The 18,275-nt window shown below is 40.8% G+C and overlaps 1 protein-coding gene across 3 annotated transcripts in view; it reads right to left on the bottom strand.

The window, feature by feature from the left end:
• Positions 1-18,275, bottom strand: part of DMD (dystrophin) — a 1,230,427-nt gene that overhangs the window by 39,935 nt on the left and 1,172,217 nt on the right. For all 3 annotated transcript variants that reach the window (XM_009283051.2, XM_009283049.2, XM_009283050.2), the window contains 4 exons: positions 18,155-18,240; positions 15,403-15,560; positions 6,783-6,949; positions 4,566-4,677 (listed from right to left, as the gene is read on the bottom strand). In XM_009283051.2, coding sequence (XP_009281326.1) covers positions 4,566-4,677; positions 6,783-6,949; positions 15,403-15,560; positions 18,155-18,240 — 523 coding nt within the window. The remainder of the gene's footprint in view (positions 1-4,565; positions 4,678-6,782; positions 6,950-15,402; positions 15,561-18,154; positions 18,241-18,275) is intronic.

The raw sequence follows: 18,275 nt of genomic DNA, 5'->3' as shown, positions 1-18,275 counted from the left end.
CCTCATCATCTACATCTCATGGACCTGTCAGTCTACGAAAGTCAGACCCGTACTCACAGTACGTTTTCTTTCCAGTTTCCCTTCTCAGCTTCCTCTGCCACTGGTATTTTGATCAAAGAGAAACAAAAAGCAGGTGAGAGCTGCTGAAAGCTCTTAGATCAGTTATTTCTTCCTGCACTGTTTAATCTGAAGTCAGCAGGCATTTAAGATCAATACCCTGAGGAGAGTACCATTTGCACAAAGTTTTCTACTCCCTTGCCTGCAGTTGGCTTTCCTTGCTGCTGTAGAGACCAGCAGAGGAGCGCAAAGTGGAATTAGTCTCCTAAAGACCAGAATGAGCCAGGAAGAGTTCAAAGGATGTGTGCTGGGAAGATGCAAGACTTCTTGCGAGCCTGATTAAGAGTCGGGCGATTTTCTGAAGAATTTTAATGGAAGACTTCAGTTACTTTAGTCAGGCTGCACTCCCTTCTCCGCACCTCGCAGAGACACTCGACCCTGAAATACTGCTCTTCTACAGTAAATTAAGTTCTTCCTGACCCACATAATGATATTGCTTCTCCAGTGTATCTAATTTGAAGGAAAGAAATGAGGGAAAAGTTAATCTTTCTGACATTTTTTAATGAGTTCTATGCCTTCTATTTAGAGAGGAAGGAGGTGCTGGGACCTATCAGTCAAGCCAACCTTCACAGAGCTGCTGAAACACAGATGTATGTATTTTTAACGATTGCCTGGGTAGAAAAATTGAGGATGCCCTGAAAAATAATCTGCAGAAAGACTGAAATGCATTAACAGAAAGGACAAATATTATCCCTGTACTGACGACACCTACAAGCTTCATGTAAAGCTGGAAAGAATTTGGCTCTCTTTCTGGTCAGTCTGTCTGGTAGGAAAATTCAGCGTGAGCAATGACTGGCAGAGAAGTGACACAGCAGAACCTACAAGCCAGTACAGCAGCATCTCTATTTTCAAGAAACTGAGATAATGCTTGATAATATTAAGTATCACTTCCTCAATACATCAGAAGTAAAGACATTTTGAGGAAGGGAGGGATTAAGTATGTTCAGCCCACCCAGAGGACTCCGGAAAGGGGATTTACTGAGGTGGCCTCACATGCCCCAGCAGGAGGGAATTCCCTCTGCCGACAACCATCTGCAATGCCTGCTAGGAGAGCTCCTAACCGGGTCAGCATCAGGAGAGGACACAGAGCACATCAGCTGGGAACAGAGAAAAACTTTTAGTATTTAGTCTTGGTATAAATGGATTAAGCACAGCTTTCTATTCACTTTGTTCACCTGTGTCATTTATAACCATTTATTCCTGCTTTGTCTATTTTCCACATTGCGAACACTTCCCATTGCATTTGACTGTAATTTGGATTAAGTGTTTTCAGGCACAATTAACAATAAAACATTCTTCACTTTGACCTTCCTGGGACCGTTACCCCCCCTTGCTCCCCTGAACCTTCTGCATGACAACCAAACAGTAAAACGGTGTGTTTGCACAGAAACATCCTGATCTAGCTGGTAGCACAAGAATTCCAAGAAGAAAATATGTCTTCCAGTGACAACTAGAAGTACCAGGTACCTCTCATATGATCCAATTTCCATTTCAAAAATGTTCAAGGAGCACAAGAAAGGCAAAGAAAATGTGATTATTATGTGGACAAGATGATAGACTCAGGCTATTTTCAGCCAAACTTTCCGATTTATTCCACAGATGTTTTATTCTACGTGATTTTCAGAGTAAAATCATCCAAAACAAAATTCTCAGCAGAACTGGTTTACAAGGAAGAAACAGTAGCGTTTCAGCATCCCAGCTCTCTTAAATCAAAGCAATACATAGGCAGCTGGGCTGAGCATGTTCCAAAACTATTCCGAAACCAAAACTATTTCATGACATAAGGAGAACTTTACCACCATCTGACTTTTTGCAGTTTGGTTTAAGAAAGTGCCTTGCCAAACACCCACCCCAGACCTCAGCCTCGACTGTAAACACTAGCTGTAGAAAGGTATCTCGGTTTGACATGCTTCCTTCTAACAAGGTGGGTTTTATGCTGGTGTGTCACTGTTCGTTAAATCCAAACAGAAGAATGATCCCACATTTAAATCCCAGTCTAGAAGTTGTCTTCTACGCTTTATTTGAAACATCTTTAAAAGTCACCTCTCTCTGAACAATAAATTGAGCTGTGTTGCTTTCAGGAATAATTGTTGTAATTTTTCTGTCTAAATGAAAATTAGGGAACAGCCTTGCCCTTATTCTGCCTCAACCTTTTGCAGGAGAGGAAAAGTTATCACATCCCTCAGATATTTAGCATGAGTTCTCAAATCTCCCCTAAGCAGAATTAAAGACTGCAGTGCTCCAAAATTTCCTGGCAGTAAGAGGGAGGGAGAATAAAAATATCAAAACACTTCATTGTGCCCATCTAGCTATTGCAAAGATATATCAAAGGCGGCATCACGTGTCTTCTGTCTGCCAAAGTGCATTTTAAGGTGAGAGATTTGTCTGGAGGAAGAGGAAAAAATGCTCTGCCACCTGCAAACCCCTTTTCATTCATTTAGAAAACAATTACATACTAGACATGATAGCTTCAGTGGATGCCTTGTTCAGTCACACAGTATTTGGGTTTATTTTTTCAATAGCAGTAACACAAAAAAGATCAGGGCTTGCTGTGCGTCACATTCACTTTTTTTTTCCCCCCAGTTAATCCTTCTCTAATTCAACTGGCTGCTGGTGCAGCCAGGCGCAGCACGTTAGCATGGGCTGCTGGAGTTCAGGATTCACAAAAAAATGTACTGGCTGTGAATGGTTCTTTATTCTGATCCAGCAATCTGGATGCGGTTGCAAGTTTTCTGTTCACCACAGTGTTCGCCTGTTAGTAATCTGTATTTTTAGGGAGAACAGAAACCTGCTGGACCCCGTGTTGCAATGAGTTGCTGCAGGCTGTGGGGGTGTCTCACAATCCTTTTTTGTTTCTCCTCAAAACACATCTTATGAACAGGTAAAGAAAATCGTAGCAAGATGTTGGTTTGTGCACCATTCACAAATCTCCCTTGTCACTTATTAACAAGAATAAGAGTGGCAAACTGCAAAACAAAACCGTAGCCAATTCAGCAAGGAGGTATTCAGCTGCATGCTCTAACGCGGTCAGTCAGTCGCTCTGCCTACGACTCGGATCACGAGAGTCTGCTCTAGGAATGCCTGCGATGGAGAAGTCTGTTCAGACCTGCCCAGGCAGTGCCAGCATTTCCCTCTGTACTTGTGCAGCAGTTCAGGCACATCGCCCTTTCCAGTAACCTCAGCCCCTGGGGGACAACGCTGATAAGCAGCAGCCAATGAATACTGACAAAAAGCCAGCAAATGCACATTAGTTGCCCTTGCAGAGATTCAGATTAAATACTGCCATTTAAATGCTACAGTAAAAGTTGGTAGATCTTGTAAATAAATATCCGTAAATTAAAGCTAACAAAAATACTGTTTTTGCTTTACTACATTTTAGGGGAACACTTCTTCCTCTCTCTTTCCTAAGTTTCTAAGAAAAGCTGAGAGTCTTTACTTTTGTTTTGGCCGTGCCTTTGTGTTTGGATGAAGATGTAAAGACCATTCACACAGTTTTATGAGGCTAGCCCATGTATAATTTTGATGCTTTATTTTCACCGTTTATATTTGACCAGCAGATGAAAGTGTAAGACTAGGGACCATCCCATCACACTAGGAAATGATAACCAGAGAGTGCACTGCTTCAGGACCACCACAAACAATAGCAAAGGCAGCTGAAAGCTCAGTCATGCTGCATCGTGGAAGGACAACTTGTGAGCTCCTCTAATTTATGCCTTTCCGCCCTCGTCATGAGTGGCAAAAAAGAAAAAGGAGCACACTGAGAGAGTAATATGGAATTTTCTTTGCCAGCTGCCTCGTATGAAAGAAATGTTTACGCAAAAGCGATCCTTTTGAGAGCTGAGAAACAAGGGTGAAGACCCTCACCACACCATCAATGTAGCACATCTGCTCTGTGCTGCACTGAACACCCTGGCTTCCAGTCTTCAGAAACGAAATCTGACTTGCTACTCTAGAGAAATTCCCTCGTATTTTATATCATCAAGTGATCATACAATACAAAGGTACTACTAAATAGTACAGAACTTAAAAACGCAATCATAGTGTTGTAGGGATAACAACTTGCTGAGGAAAGGAAGAAAAATCTCACACTGATACGGAGAAAACATTGCAACCTAAGATATGAAGGTGTATTTGCACAGATCACAGGCTTCTTGCAGGATCCATAAAGAGAACTACGGCACTGAACATGGAGTGAGTCATTAGCACGCAATAATATATCACGACACAGCATTGTACAAACAATGAACTTCAATTTGCTTCACACCATTGGAGTATCCTTTACTAAGCATCAGAAGCTGCTGGCATGTATAGCATATAAAAGGTGGTCTAATTATAGGGGGGGCAGGGAAGAAAAGCCACCAAACGCTCCATTACCTTACACATAGGAAACGAAGTTTTTCCTTTCTACATAAGAAGGGACATTAAGGGTCAGTAAAACAGTTACTTACTGGTGTGCAGTATTCCACCATGGGATAGTGCATTTTATGACCTTTTGCAACACGGCCAGAGAAGAAGCAGCTTTGGCAGATGTCATAATTAAAGTGCTTTAAACTTCTGTACCTAAAAGAGGAGGAAAAAAAACCCACGGCTTCAGAGCTTTGTATGTGAATGCTTCATATCAGCTTGTCAAGTTTTCTGCATCAGTAAGTTCTCTTCCTTGAGATGTCACACGGTGTGCAATGCTGAGCAATGCTCCTCTGCCACTGAGGGACAGGTATTGCTGCCTCAGATGGTTATGAAAGATCTGAATCTTCAAAAAAAATTTTAACACTGGGCAACAGCAAAGATTTCTACACAATCGCTCTCTCTTAAGATGTGAAAGACACTACCATGCTTTTTGTTTCCATAATGCTAATTTCAGTTCTTTTGCTCTTCATCATGATTCCTAACACAGAATGTCCCGAGGAAGTAAAATTCAAATAAGTAATGCCCTCCTCAACAAGTCACTCCAGCAAACTCCTAAGTGCTGCATACAAGACAGGAATTTGTTTGTGTCCTTCCTAGCACCTCTATCAAAACAATTTTCCTGTATGGCATTCCATCCATGCAAAACTCCGAATGCACTTTCGGGCCATTATTTGATCTCATCAACTCTGTGAGGCAGCTAACTGTTGTATCTGCTGTGCTGAAGTGCTTGAAAGAGCTGGAGGCATAAGGGTTGTCTTGTTCCAAATATGCGAAGCAGTTCAGTCACAATGACCTCAAAAGAACATTGTTTTACACGTACTGAGGCACACAGTATTAGCTTTCTAAAAGCCTTCCAATACAGTATCTTTTTGTCAAGTGTGTACACAGGGTCTCAATGACTTGCAAAGCCAGAGAAAAAATCTGCAACAGACAGATTCGACTATCATGATAATAGATTTGTTATATAAATTTAAGTGCCAGATGAGATCAGACAAGTAAAATTAGACGCAAACAGAGAGCTCCAGTGTTCGCTTCCCGAGTTTTCGATGCTCACTACAGGCTATCCATTCACTTGCCATCCTTTGATTTTCCAAGTGCTGCATTTTTCAATTCCACCTACTTGTCTTTGGCTGTTTATACTAAATCGTGTAAGTAATTCAGTAGTTTCATAAACCGTATCTGGGAACGGGAAAATTAGACTTTGTGGATGTGTTGAATTACTCACACCTCATCCCTAGCTCTTCCTCAGTAATATTTATCATTTCCCAGTTAAGATATTCAAGGGGAATAAAAGCAGAAGGAGAACAATTTAGATGATTAGAGGAACAGCCTCGCTGAAGAAAAACTCAGATGCAAAACAAAGCAGTATCTTCATTATTTCCCCCGTTTCCCACTGCCTGTGAAATCACATAGGAGAAAGCACTGCCCCACTACAGGCATAAAAGCAACATTCATGCTCTCCCAGGTTAGAGCAAAATGATGGCTTTTCTATCTGGTACTGCTTGCTGCTGTTGTCTATTTGGGTTTTAGAAAAAAAATTACAGAAAGCTCTTTGTAAACAACACGATACCATAGAAGGAGAAATGCCAATGGTAAAAGAAGACCGTGCATAAAAAGGACAGAAACCACACAAAGCAGCTATTGCGAAGCAAAGTGATAAAACAAGTCTAGGCGTAATTGAAAGTGAGTATTTACTTAGCCGTTAAGTGGATTCTCAACAGGCGTACCAACACACAGCCGTTTTACAACACAGTGACTTATTCATTGCCATAGTAACCACGGTGTCGATCCAGACATTTAAATAGACCAGCAACATTCCCCCCACTCCAGGTTAATGTTCAACTAACTACATTCTTTCTCTGAGAAACGCACATGTAGCTTTACATGTCTGTGAATTTTCAAGGCACTTCCTTGCTTTATACCATGACAGAAAGCAATTCATTAGGATCCAATTCAGAAAATGTAACTGCATGTATAGGACAGACTGAATGTAAAGCAAATCGTATTAGTTGTGCAATCTACCAATACTTTGGTTGAGGCACGGAAGAAGGGCCACATCTTAACTGATAGATGATTTTTGTTCTCTTCAACTCTCACATCACTGTACCCAGTCTAGGTGTCACGCTCCCTCGTGCCCTGTCACAATTATTTTTTCCCTGAACAACATGCATAAAATCAAGCACATGATTCGCCTGGAAACAAGCAGAGTTCTTGATCCACCAAGCAGTACTACACATGGAAAGGGAGCAAGCTTGTACCTGAATCCAATAATTGGACACTCCTTGCAAATGTTACACTTCGCTTGGTGTTTGGCGGTCTCAGCAGCAGCCACCCTGTGCAAGACGGGCAGCCACACCATGGACTGTGGTTCCAGCCTCATCCAGTCCAAGAAGAGGGCTGCTTCGATCTCCGGTTTGTTGTTGGCCTGTAACACAGGGGGAAGAAAGGCAGGGGCTGAGCACAAGTGATCTGTCTACTACCGGCTAATTAACAGTTCAAGCCGTTCGTTTCCTGCCTACTCTGTACCTTTTCCCTGAATGTACTCCAGCTTTTCCCCCAGTCCAGCCATTCATCAAAAAACAAAAAAACCCAAAACAACAAAAAACCCCAAACCCTCCATGATCCTGCCTTCAAGCCAGGAACTGAACACTATTATTAACGTTTCAAATCTCTCTTTCTCTTATTCCCTATTACAATAGACAGCACTACCATGTACTCTGTCACAGAGAAAACCATCCACTCACAGGATCACCTTTGATGCCTGATCTCATGTTTCCCATCTCTCTTATCTGAGCCTGCATAACACTGCTTCTCACCTATTTTAAAAACAGTTTGTGTTATCCAAGCCCTAAAAATTGCACATCTTTTGATCAAAATTCCTTTCTCTTTAACGTCCTTCATTATCATACTGACCCTTCTTCTAAATGCACGCATAAGGAAATCATCCAAATCCCTTCTCAAGCCTGTTGTTGAACATGTAACCTCTCCGACTCCTTAAATGCCTCAAAATCCCTCTTCCCACCGTATCATCTCTAAATTTCCTGTCATTGCCTGCAAACACAATACACTTTTGTCCCACAGAATACGATCGATTTAGCCTCATATTCCACTACCTTCCACTTTCACCTCTTTGTCAGCAGCAAAAGAGCCTATAAAAACTTCCCAGCAGTCCCGTTCCTCTGCTGCCTTCCCATCACATCCTAACGACTATGATGATTTCAAGTATCTCTTCTACGGTGACTTTGAGGCAACTCAGTCACAGAGCTGAATCCCATTGCGGCAGGCACCGTGCACACACCAAAAAATGATATATCACCCCTACCTGGCAGCACCTACAATATGGAAAAAGAAACAGCAAAGAGACGAGAAACATAAGGCAACGAGGGACAACAGCGATCTGTCTACATGGGTAGAGGTCACACTGTACCGGCAGGCTAGCCACTGCAAAGAACAGTGCAGAGTAAAGGCAAAGAGCATCAAAAGGGATTTTAAGGAAAACAGGGAAGTGACGGAGTCAATGTTTACAGGGAATGTCTCTCTGGCCTGCAGGGTGGTGCAGAGCCAGCACAAAACTGGTTATCTGAGAACCTGGGAGCTGGTTTCAGTGCTGAAGGCGAGGTGATGGGATCAGGTGGAAAGAGTGAAGGGCTCTGGCAGGGAGGATGGGAGGGAGGAGGACGGGTCCGCACAGGGAACAGCCCAAGCGATGGAGCAGGATACCGTCCCGCTCCATTTCTCTAAACCAGCACTATGTGCTAATTCAAATTCTTTGAGACATTTCCTTTCACGCTACCCAACAGAAACAGCACATTTATGGGCTGAGTATATTTAAATCCTCTGTTTTCCTTTTTCTCTGGGGTTTCAAATACAGCCCTCTGCGGGCCAGTCTTTTATATTTCAAACTTCACAAGGCAGACTGTCTTCCTTTGTGGTTCCAAACCTATTTGAAGCATTTAAATAAATAATAAGCATTAATGTATCATGTACATGGACCAAGATGAATAGGGGATTGAGTGCTGATTTTTTTTTTACACTTACTCTCAGTTACTTTTCCAGTTTCTCATGAAATCTGAGTTTAGCATGACCTAGCTAAAACCTTATTCAACTAAAAATGCTAGCGACGAATTTGGAGAAAAAATATCACAACTGATCTAAAGGAGAGAGCGAGCTATAGGGAAAAACAATTAGTTATGTGTGGGTGTTTTTTTCTTTTTTTAAAGCTAACACTGTTTATAATCTTGACAAACAAATTAACTGATCGATACTTAAGACTGAGAAAAATGCAAATTCTCCTAGACAGAACCCCTGGCCACAAGAAAGATGTGGACCCTCCCCCAAATAGCTCCCAAATAATGCTTTGCATTAAAATTGGCTTAAAATGCTGCTGCAATACTTTGGTTAATTAGAAACAAAGAGATTTTTTGGTCAGGGCTTTCTTCTTGAGAAGCTAGTTTGGGAAACCATCTAACGACTCCTATGACTGCATTTAAGATCCACATATATGGATTTCTAGTACAGTCATATACATCCTTTTTGGATGTTTGGGGTAAAACCATCAAACCGCAACGTATCTACAGTTATTCAGATTAAGTCCCTCACAATTTAATATTCACTACAGATCTTATATGAAATGGAATAACCTTTTTTTTTTCCTCCCCCACACTGAAATATTTCTGAAGACTTCTGCATTAAATTCTACTCCTCTGTTTTTTCATGTAGCTACAGAATTTAGGAACCTCCCCAAAGAAAAAAAAAAGAGAGAAAATCAAAAGTAGAATAAAGTCCAGCCAACGCTGGCAACAGAATTTGTTCGGAACAGCGGATACTGCCTTCTGCTGCAGGACATCAGTGAATTCAATATAATTAAATTAATACTAGAACTCTCCTAAGAGAAAGGCATATTTATAAAATATGATCATCTATATGTCTATTTTTCAGCTAGCAGCCAGGGCAGTAAAGGGGCTGGGAAGAGACTTTCTGTGACTCACTCAGTGAGCCAGCATCAGCCAGGAACTACACTGGCAAACCATTACCCTGCCTAGCAGACTACACTTTCTATACAGAGGTCCTCTAAGCCTCAAAAAAATTTTAAGAGGATCTCTTTAATATGCCATTTCTAATAGAAAAACATGAAGTGTACAGAAATGCTGCGGTGCAAGCTGCGGGCCGAATAAGAATGAGCTGCTCAAAGCGCCGCTCTCCACTTGTAGCTGCTTTAAATTTGCAGCGAAAATGCTGCCGCGATGAAAGACTTTCTGTAACATCCAAAGATCTATTTTAATTTTGCAATCATTGTCGATTGCCAGCAGTCCCAATAGCTGCCTACCCAGAGCTACGCACGCTGGCTGTACAAAACCTGTACTCGGAGAGATTAGGTGCATTAAAATGTATCAGAACTGGTTCCAAATTATATTACATGAAGATTTAAAGCCACATGGAGAAAAGCTGGTCAGGGTCAGAAAGTATAGGACGGACGGTTCTCGACTGTTCTCTGAGCTGCTACTACTATTTTTTTAATAATCTCTAAATCTGGTAAAGGCAGCAGCTGAAGATTTTACATAAGGGAAAAAGTCTGAATTCATACAGTTCGTATCTGAACCAACAAGATCAAGCTGTAAAGAATATTAATGGTTCTTCTCTTGAACACATTTCTGTGCAACTCCCAATTTTTATGGTAATAACAGAGTGAATCATAAAGCAGAATTCATAAAGCCCTTTCCAGCTTACAAGTAACAATTTGTTATGGGGGACATTCACATTCATTATGTTCCAGACATCTGTTTTTCAGTATTTATTTTGCAGAAACAATGGGGGAATAGAAGTTGGGTGGTGCTAGCATCTTTATGCAGTGCTTAAGGGTTGACTTTTTTTGGTTTTTTTTTCCCCCTCTTCTTCCAGCTAGTAGTTTAAAGAATATTCTATGCTATATTAACTTTATCTATCCATAATATGAAATATGCTTAATACAGTTGTGATGTTACATGAACAATATGATATGTTTTTGGACAGAGTCAGACAATATAGCACAAATTTCTGATAACATTTTTTATGAGCTATATTCTGTTTAGCTGCAGCGTAGGAAATTAATTGGAAATAAATTAACATTGTTAATTTAATGGCATTTTCCATCCACGATGGAAAGCTTTACGTTAGTCTAAATAAGTATTATTTTGGACAAAATTAAAATGGGGAATTGGATTTTTGTGACTTGTTAAAGTTTAAAAATGCAGAGCAAGCCATGAACAGCAGCCCTGTCTCCCAGGAGTCAGACCAAACCCTGCTCAACCTTGTCTTCCACTCTTGAATGGCTTCCCCAATATGTTCACGTTCTCCCCATTGCTAGCTGGTAAGAAAAAAAAAAAAAATCAAGAATTTATTATTTCCTAGACAAGTGCTGTTTCACCGTCAAGAAAGAGAGGATTGTTATAAAGGTAACTTTGGGTGATACAAACTGCTTTAAATCTGCCTCGACCCTTGGAGCAAGTGCTTAAGATCGTTACTTTGACCCCTTGCATTACGCTTGATTGCATTGCTACTCCATTCAATGTTTTTAGTGTTGTGGTAAAAAGTAATAAAATAAAAAACCATGAACCCAGAAGTGAATTAGCGTACAGTTTTATATCATCCACACTTGAAAAACACCATCTTCCTACTCCCCATACACTAAACCATTTTAAAATAGCTCTTTAAAGCAGTTCACTTGTAGGACTCTTCAAGAGTGCCTCCCAAAGTCAGGCACAGGTTCACAAAATCCTGCTGAAATAAAACCAGAATTGCTGGTTTATGACATTTACAACATAGCAGCTTGAGGAAGGATTTGCTAGTTCCCCTCAGGCCAGCTCTCCCCTGTCAGAGCCAAAAGCAGAAGAAATATTCTGTGAATAGAAACAAGGGCTGCCTGGAGTCCCTCAACAGTAACACTGCATTTGTACATTATTTTCATATAGACCTCTATACAACTATATATAGTTATTTGTACACAGTATTGATATTTCCTAACTGTTGAAAAAACCCAAAACCACGCAACCCATGCCTCACAAAACAACTGCCCAACCAATTCAAATCACAGCATTTATGGCCAAAGTCACTATCAGGGTCCTGGCCCAGGATTTGCAATACCCAAACTCCACCTAAAAAGACTAACAGGCCCCTATTCTGGCTGCTGTTTGTCTGAGTAAATATACTGGATTTGGACACAGTTAAGCGGTTGTAAAAACCAGGTTGATGTTGCCTGATCATTGATCAAGTACAAACGTAGAAATGAAGACTATACAACACAGAATATTAAAATACTTTCCTCTGTCAAAGTGAAAGGAAACAAGAAGGTTTAAAATACAGATATGAATTAACTGTGCATATTTGACTACTCCTTAGCTTCATCTGTACTGGTTTTTCATATAAAGTACTCTACTTCAAGTATACCCTCGGAAGAAAGCATCCTTAGAACAGCTTATAACCAAGAACCAAATATCCAAAATTTTATTGGGAAACAGCACGAGACATTTTCATCCGAGCTGCACTCCGTTTTCGCATCACGTTTCTTAAACGTCCCAATGTCACAGTAACTTATCCAAGGCAGTGGTGTGAATTCCTAGTCCTATTTACACTATACAAGGAAAGCATATTAATAATTTTCCACTGTGATTAAAACACAGCGCGTGTGTCCTTTAGTCCATAACAATTCCCTATCCTGTTTACTTAAAAAATGTACCCATCACAGATCTAAAAGGAAAGTGCTTTCACACTGCAGTAATAATGAATTCACTCAATTTTTCATGGATCTATAGATTGCTTTGATGCAGTCTGAGCCCAGGCAGAACTATATAGCCTTCAAGTGGTCATTAGATCAAGCTCTTCACTCTCACTTAAAAATTTTGTTTAAAATCTCAAAGCAGAAATTACATCCCCCTGCATCGGGTGGGAAAGACGAATCCCATAACATCCTTTTTCTCCCAACAATTACTATCGGCACCTTTCCATATATGAAGAAAACTGTAAAAAGCAAGTGTCGGTGCTGGGGGGATGAAAAGTAACAGGGCGGTGGCAGCAGCAGCCTGCAGCAAGGGGACCCGCTCCTCGGGAGCGGGCAGCGCAGGCAGGAGCGGGCAGCGGGCAGGCTGCTGCCAACAGCAGGGCTGGGAAGCCCGCCCTCCCCAACCCTCGTTCCCAAGGACTCACACTTCAAACCGAAAAGCAGGAGAGATTTCCCCCGTTATTGCCCGGAACAGTAAACATCCCCTTTTTTTCCTGCTGTTGCGCAGACAGACAAGGCTGTTGCCAGGGCACCTAACCTAAGGGGGCTGGGAGAGCGATTTCTGTTGTTGCAGACTCTGACATGACTGCAATTTATTGCTGGCTTATCACTAGAAAAAAATAAAAGGGAAAAAAACCCTAAAGAAAAAGCATTCCTAACCATGGGCGTACAAAGAAAGAATTAATTTAGTTTCCACACAGTAACGTAAACTATGAATCCCCACACTATTTTTAAAAATTGAATTATCTCACTTCAGCAAAAGGAGGCCGCCGGGAGCCCTGTGCAATCCCTCCTCGGCCGTCCAGCTCCTCCAGCCGCTGTGTTTCCCAGGCTGCTCCCTGCTTCCCCCTGGCACCTCTGCGCTGCCCCCCCAGCCTGAGGACCCTCGTGCCCCCCCCCTTTGTCTTACAACAAAAGGATCTCCCTGTACTCCTCTCCTCCCTTTCTCCTGGAAAGGTCTTATTTCTTCCCCCACCTCCATTCCTGGCTGCTTCTTTCTTTCATGCCTCATCCTACTCACCCTTCTGTTTCCTTCATCACTATTATTCCTACTACTGTTCTTACTATCGTTCCCTAACAGTGGCCCTTTTTTTCCCACTCCTTAGTTCCTTCTCCCTCCCCTCCATCAGGGCTCTCCCTACGCTTGGATTTCTGCTCCTCTCCCTAGGACTCTGTCCCCCCTGATTTTTGTATTTCTCCTCCTCGGTTGAGCCTCCCTCCCCCTTTCTGGTCCTCCTAAAAGATCACCCGTTCTGCTGCAACCCAGGTCAGAAACCACCCTCCTACTCTGCAAGTTAAAATGAGGCTTCACTCGGAGGGAAAAAGAGAGCATGAAATTCCTCTTACTGCAGGTAAGAAGAAAATCTATTTTTCAGTGCAGGTAAGAGAAGGAAACCTCAGGTTTTCCGATGTTCTGATTTATGAACGTGTCAAAGGTTGTGCCCAGCTGTGCTCGGGCTGTTTCTAGAAATGCCGGCAGCTGGATGCGGTACAGCATTCAGCCCGCTGGCATGTCTTCATTTCTAACGACAATGTTGCTAACTCATTTTATTCGACTAAACATTTATTCCAAGGTCGTCTTCCTACTTTATAAAAACTGTTTTTGAGTGTTCCATCACTATGAATTTTATTGTTTTTTTCCCCAATATAAGCACACGTCAGCCCCCTTTAAAAAAAAAAAGTTTTTGTCAGATTCTGAGGTCACTTTCCTTATCAGTTTTTCAACAGTGTTCTAAGTGCTGTTGCCATTCACTTGGGAAAATGATAGGGTCCAGCGAGTCCTAATTTCTGAAGAAGTTCATTTGCACAAACGAGCTTTTCACCATGGATTTGCTGTGGCATCATTTTGTGTTGGTCTCACTTGAAAGCCCAACATGGAACTCGAGGCTTGAAATCCACAGGAGGGCCTAACCCAGCTATCAAAGTCGCTATGCATAGTTTATCAGCATGGGTTATCGACCCAGGCTACGGCCCTATAAAACATTGATTTGGAAATGGCATCAAATACAGACTAGAATTATAAAAGGTCAAGATATGAATGACGGAAATGGGAAAATGTGAATCCTGTAGGATTAACCTGCCAAAAGAAGATTAAAAAGTACAGAAAGCAAACGTCCCATCACAACTGAAGTTTGTGGTGATTTTAGAATTAGATTCTTTTCATAGTCACTGTGTGTAAGAAGACTATTTCCAAGCATTAATATTCATTGAAAAAAAGTTGCTGTGTTTTCTTACTACAGAACTGAAACTACTACATAATGAAACTTGAGCAGCAGGCAAAAAAAGTGAACAACTCCCCCGCCCCCAACCAAACAAAAAATCCCCCAGAGACAGTCAGGGGATGGGGAAAAAAGCATTTCTTCCATTGTAATGTAGAAGATGCATTGAGAGTTAATCACAGACCATACATTACCTCCCCTCCTCTACCTTTTCATTAAGCAGCTGTCTTCATCTTGTGCATTCTGCTGGTGGTTAGGATAAGGATGAATAATTCCCTCAACTCTCTTCCTCCCCAGATTAAATAATTTACAAGTTTGAAAAAGAGCCTCCAGTTCGCTGCATATTCCTCAGCAGACAGGACAGGAATTCTTTCAGTACTCTTTAAAGAAAACTGGCATTATCCATTCAAGCAGTGGAAGGAGCTCATCGAGCGTCCTCGCCCCTAGACAGCACTGCAGGCAGTCGCTCCTTTCTTATCGCTCCCCTGGGCACCTGGCTGTCACTGGTATGTATATGCCCAAAATTTAGATTAACCATTGCTGTTCACCTACATGGCAGCAATAAATGGTGATCTACTGCTGGCAATAGAAAATTGTAAAAGCAGGAGCTGCTGTAACAAAAACTTAAACTGCTTGCAGGGTTCAGTTACAATACAAGCCTTGATGACAATTATTTGCTGTCTGGATAACAGCATAATCTGGGCTTCTTCCACCACGGCCAGAGAAATGGGCTAATTCAAATACATCTCATCAAAGGAACGGTTTAATACACCAGTGAACACCACCATTAAATGACCCTCGGTATCCTAATCCTTCTTCCAGATTTTCAATCCTCTTCAGAACGGACAGGCTACCTCGACACGAGATACAAATCAGAAAATTAACAACGAGCCAACATGAACTTACAAACTGGAAGCAGCTTCTGACGCTCGGCTCGATATTGCTGCCCCCGAAGGAGGCCACTTCCCCCAGCTGCCGAGGGATCTGGATGGAGTCGTGCAGCAGGAGCCCCAGCCGGCGCTGGTCGCAGAAGCCAGTGGAGCTTGCCACTTGCTTGAACAGGTCTGGAGGAAGGAAAAGGACACCCATGCTAAAGCATCACAACTGGGATATGGCAAACAGTGCAGAAGTTTGCATCGTTTCAAAGGCTCACAAGTGCGGTCAACAGCCTCGGTGGACATGAACACAAATGCGTCTTCAGTTTGGCTGCTTCTCTTCCCATAAACACTGGTTTTTCTTCTGTTAAATAAGCAGTCTAGTGATAATTTTTAACAGCGTTATTGGCTTGTACCTGGGAAGAAAGGCCATTATAACACAGCACCTGTGGCATTACTGATAATAGCAGCTGTGACTCTGTAACATAGCTAACTAAACAGAAGGATCATTGAGCCACAACAACATAAATGTTTTAAAAATATCGTTTAACAGTAAAATAATCTCATACAACATACAGCACATTTTCAAGTCTTAGCAACCAACGTACAACTCGGAGAATCCACTTGTCTTTCAGCTGAGTTGAACTGAAAAACAAGAGCTCCCTAACTTCGGTATATCATAATCTTTTAATCCAAGAGTATTTCTAAAATGAAAGAAAAACATTACAGTACGACAGAACCTGCCATCCACCAGGAATGTTAATATCATATTAAGTTTTCACTTCTGAAGTGAAATGTCACTTGAAGCCATGTTCTGTTACTGCATCATTCTAGAAAAGAATCCTTACAGGACAGAATTACTATCCTTTCATAAACTCAATTTAATTGAGTGGGAATTAGTTATACTACACATACATTGAGGAGGTTTTAGAGTTCATAATAATAAGAAAAATCAGGTTAGCATTAACTGAAATATTTATTTGGTAATATCCCTGTTGACAATACATGACCTGAGTAAATTCTCCTTACTTTTCAAAGAGTTAAAAAAAAAAAAAGAGCACGAGAGACAGCTAGAATAAAATAATGCCCTTTTTTTGGAGCCACTTTAATATTTCACCCAACACCAGGGATACAATTATAAAGATGCTTCAGCGCTGCTCGAGATAACTTTCCTAGCGCTGCTTTGACACCTGTTTTCTTCCGAATGAATAAAGGAATGGATAGAGAAAGGATTATTTTTTAATTACGTGAATTTCACTCTTGCCAAGTCTACTTTTATAATAAATAATTTTGGGATCAATCCTTCCATCACCTCTGCAAGCTTGAAGACTTGTGCTCTAGCACAACCAACTCTGCTCTGCTGCACAAATGAGAGAAAAAAATTTAAGGGGTGCGACTCATCGCATACTTGCAGCAATACCAATAGCAATTGCACTACGACTTCGGCATGGATGGTGAAGCCAGACCACAGCCTGGCAGAGACAATTCCTTCCTCTCCCACAAAGGATTCAGCTTTCAATTTCCCCATCGTTAAAACATTAAGTGTTCTACAACCTTAAAAGGGGGGTTATGCATTATCTTGCACACACGCTACAGGAGACTGTAAAATATGAATAAATGTTTTCCTTTATAACTTTGATAATCCTCAATGAAATATCATTTTGAAAAATATCAGTACTGAGTAATTTTCTTAAAAGATTTTCTGAATACTTTTTCACAACACCCACATGAAACATCTAGAGATCTAAAGTGTGACATTCATAGTGATTGCCCTAAAATCTGATCCAATTATACAGTCATGCACAGACGCCGTTGTTGGAACCGTCTGTTTTCTCTTTAGCGTTCTTCAACTTTCATTAGAAGAAGAATAAAATAACAACAATTGATGAAGAACTGCTACGGTATTGGGTCAAATCCTAAAGGTTGTTTTTTTTTAAATGCATGAATGAGTGGTACCAGTTAATTTAACCAGAAAGTTACTCTTGAGAACTACTCTTATCAGTAGATCTTTTCTGGATCCTAGCCTCACTAATAAACTGATTCATTAGTCAGATAAAACTAAAACTTCAAGTGGAATTTTTTCAAGTATTTCAGAATTTGGTCTATTAAAATATGCAAAATTTGCACACTTTTAATATTTGAAGATAGCAACTATATTTAAGCACAGTGTATGTAATAAGACCCTGACCACATTGTGGAAAACATTTTAAAAAAATAATATATTTTAAAATGGTGTAATGCAAGATGTCCTGTAGACATGCATTTTGTGTATGATGCTGTACTAAACCAGCGGTCTCCAAAGGCGGGGTGCATCCACCACCGGGGGTGTGCAAGACAATCCACTGGAGTGCGGTAAGAAAATACGTTTTGCTCTGATAATAAATTAAAAAAAAAAAATTAAAAATAGTGTTTATTTCATCTTTATCTCATGCTTTTTTAATTTCTTTTTTTGTGTATGTTTTATAATGTACACAGTATATTAGTACAGTAGTACATGTAAATAATTTGTAAATAAATATACATCTACTGGGGGTGCACGCTCAAAAATTTTTTACTGATAAGGGTACATGATGAAAAAAGTTTGGGGACCGCTGTGCTAAACTACCTAAAACCATGCTGAACAAATAACTTAAAAGTACAAGGTGGAGCAAAATAACACACTTTGCATTTGGACTATCTAAAAGAATGTCTCTGTGTGCTACTTAAACGTTTATGCAATAAGTAGGAGGAATGGAAACAGAATATAAACATAAACTAAACCCAAAAGAATTACACTGACTTACATCTGTATTTATCTTCCAGGTGTGCTTTACAAAGGGATACAACACCAGTTTTGAAAGATAAGACACGGATCCTTCCTGTTCGACCCCTAATGAAAAAGAAACATTGGCTGATAATATGATC

This window comes from Aptenodytes forsteri, unplaced genomic scaffold (genome assembly GCF_000699145.1).
Source record: "Aptenodytes forsteri isolate BGI_AS27 unplaced genomic scaffold, ASM69914v1 Scaffold2, whole genome shotgun sequence".
NCBI classification, from domain to species: domain Eukaryota; kingdom Metazoa; phylum Chordata; class Aves; order Sphenisciformes; family Spheniscidae; genus Aptenodytes; species Aptenodytes forsteri.
This window is presented reverse-complemented; position numbering and strand designations above follow the sequence as displayed.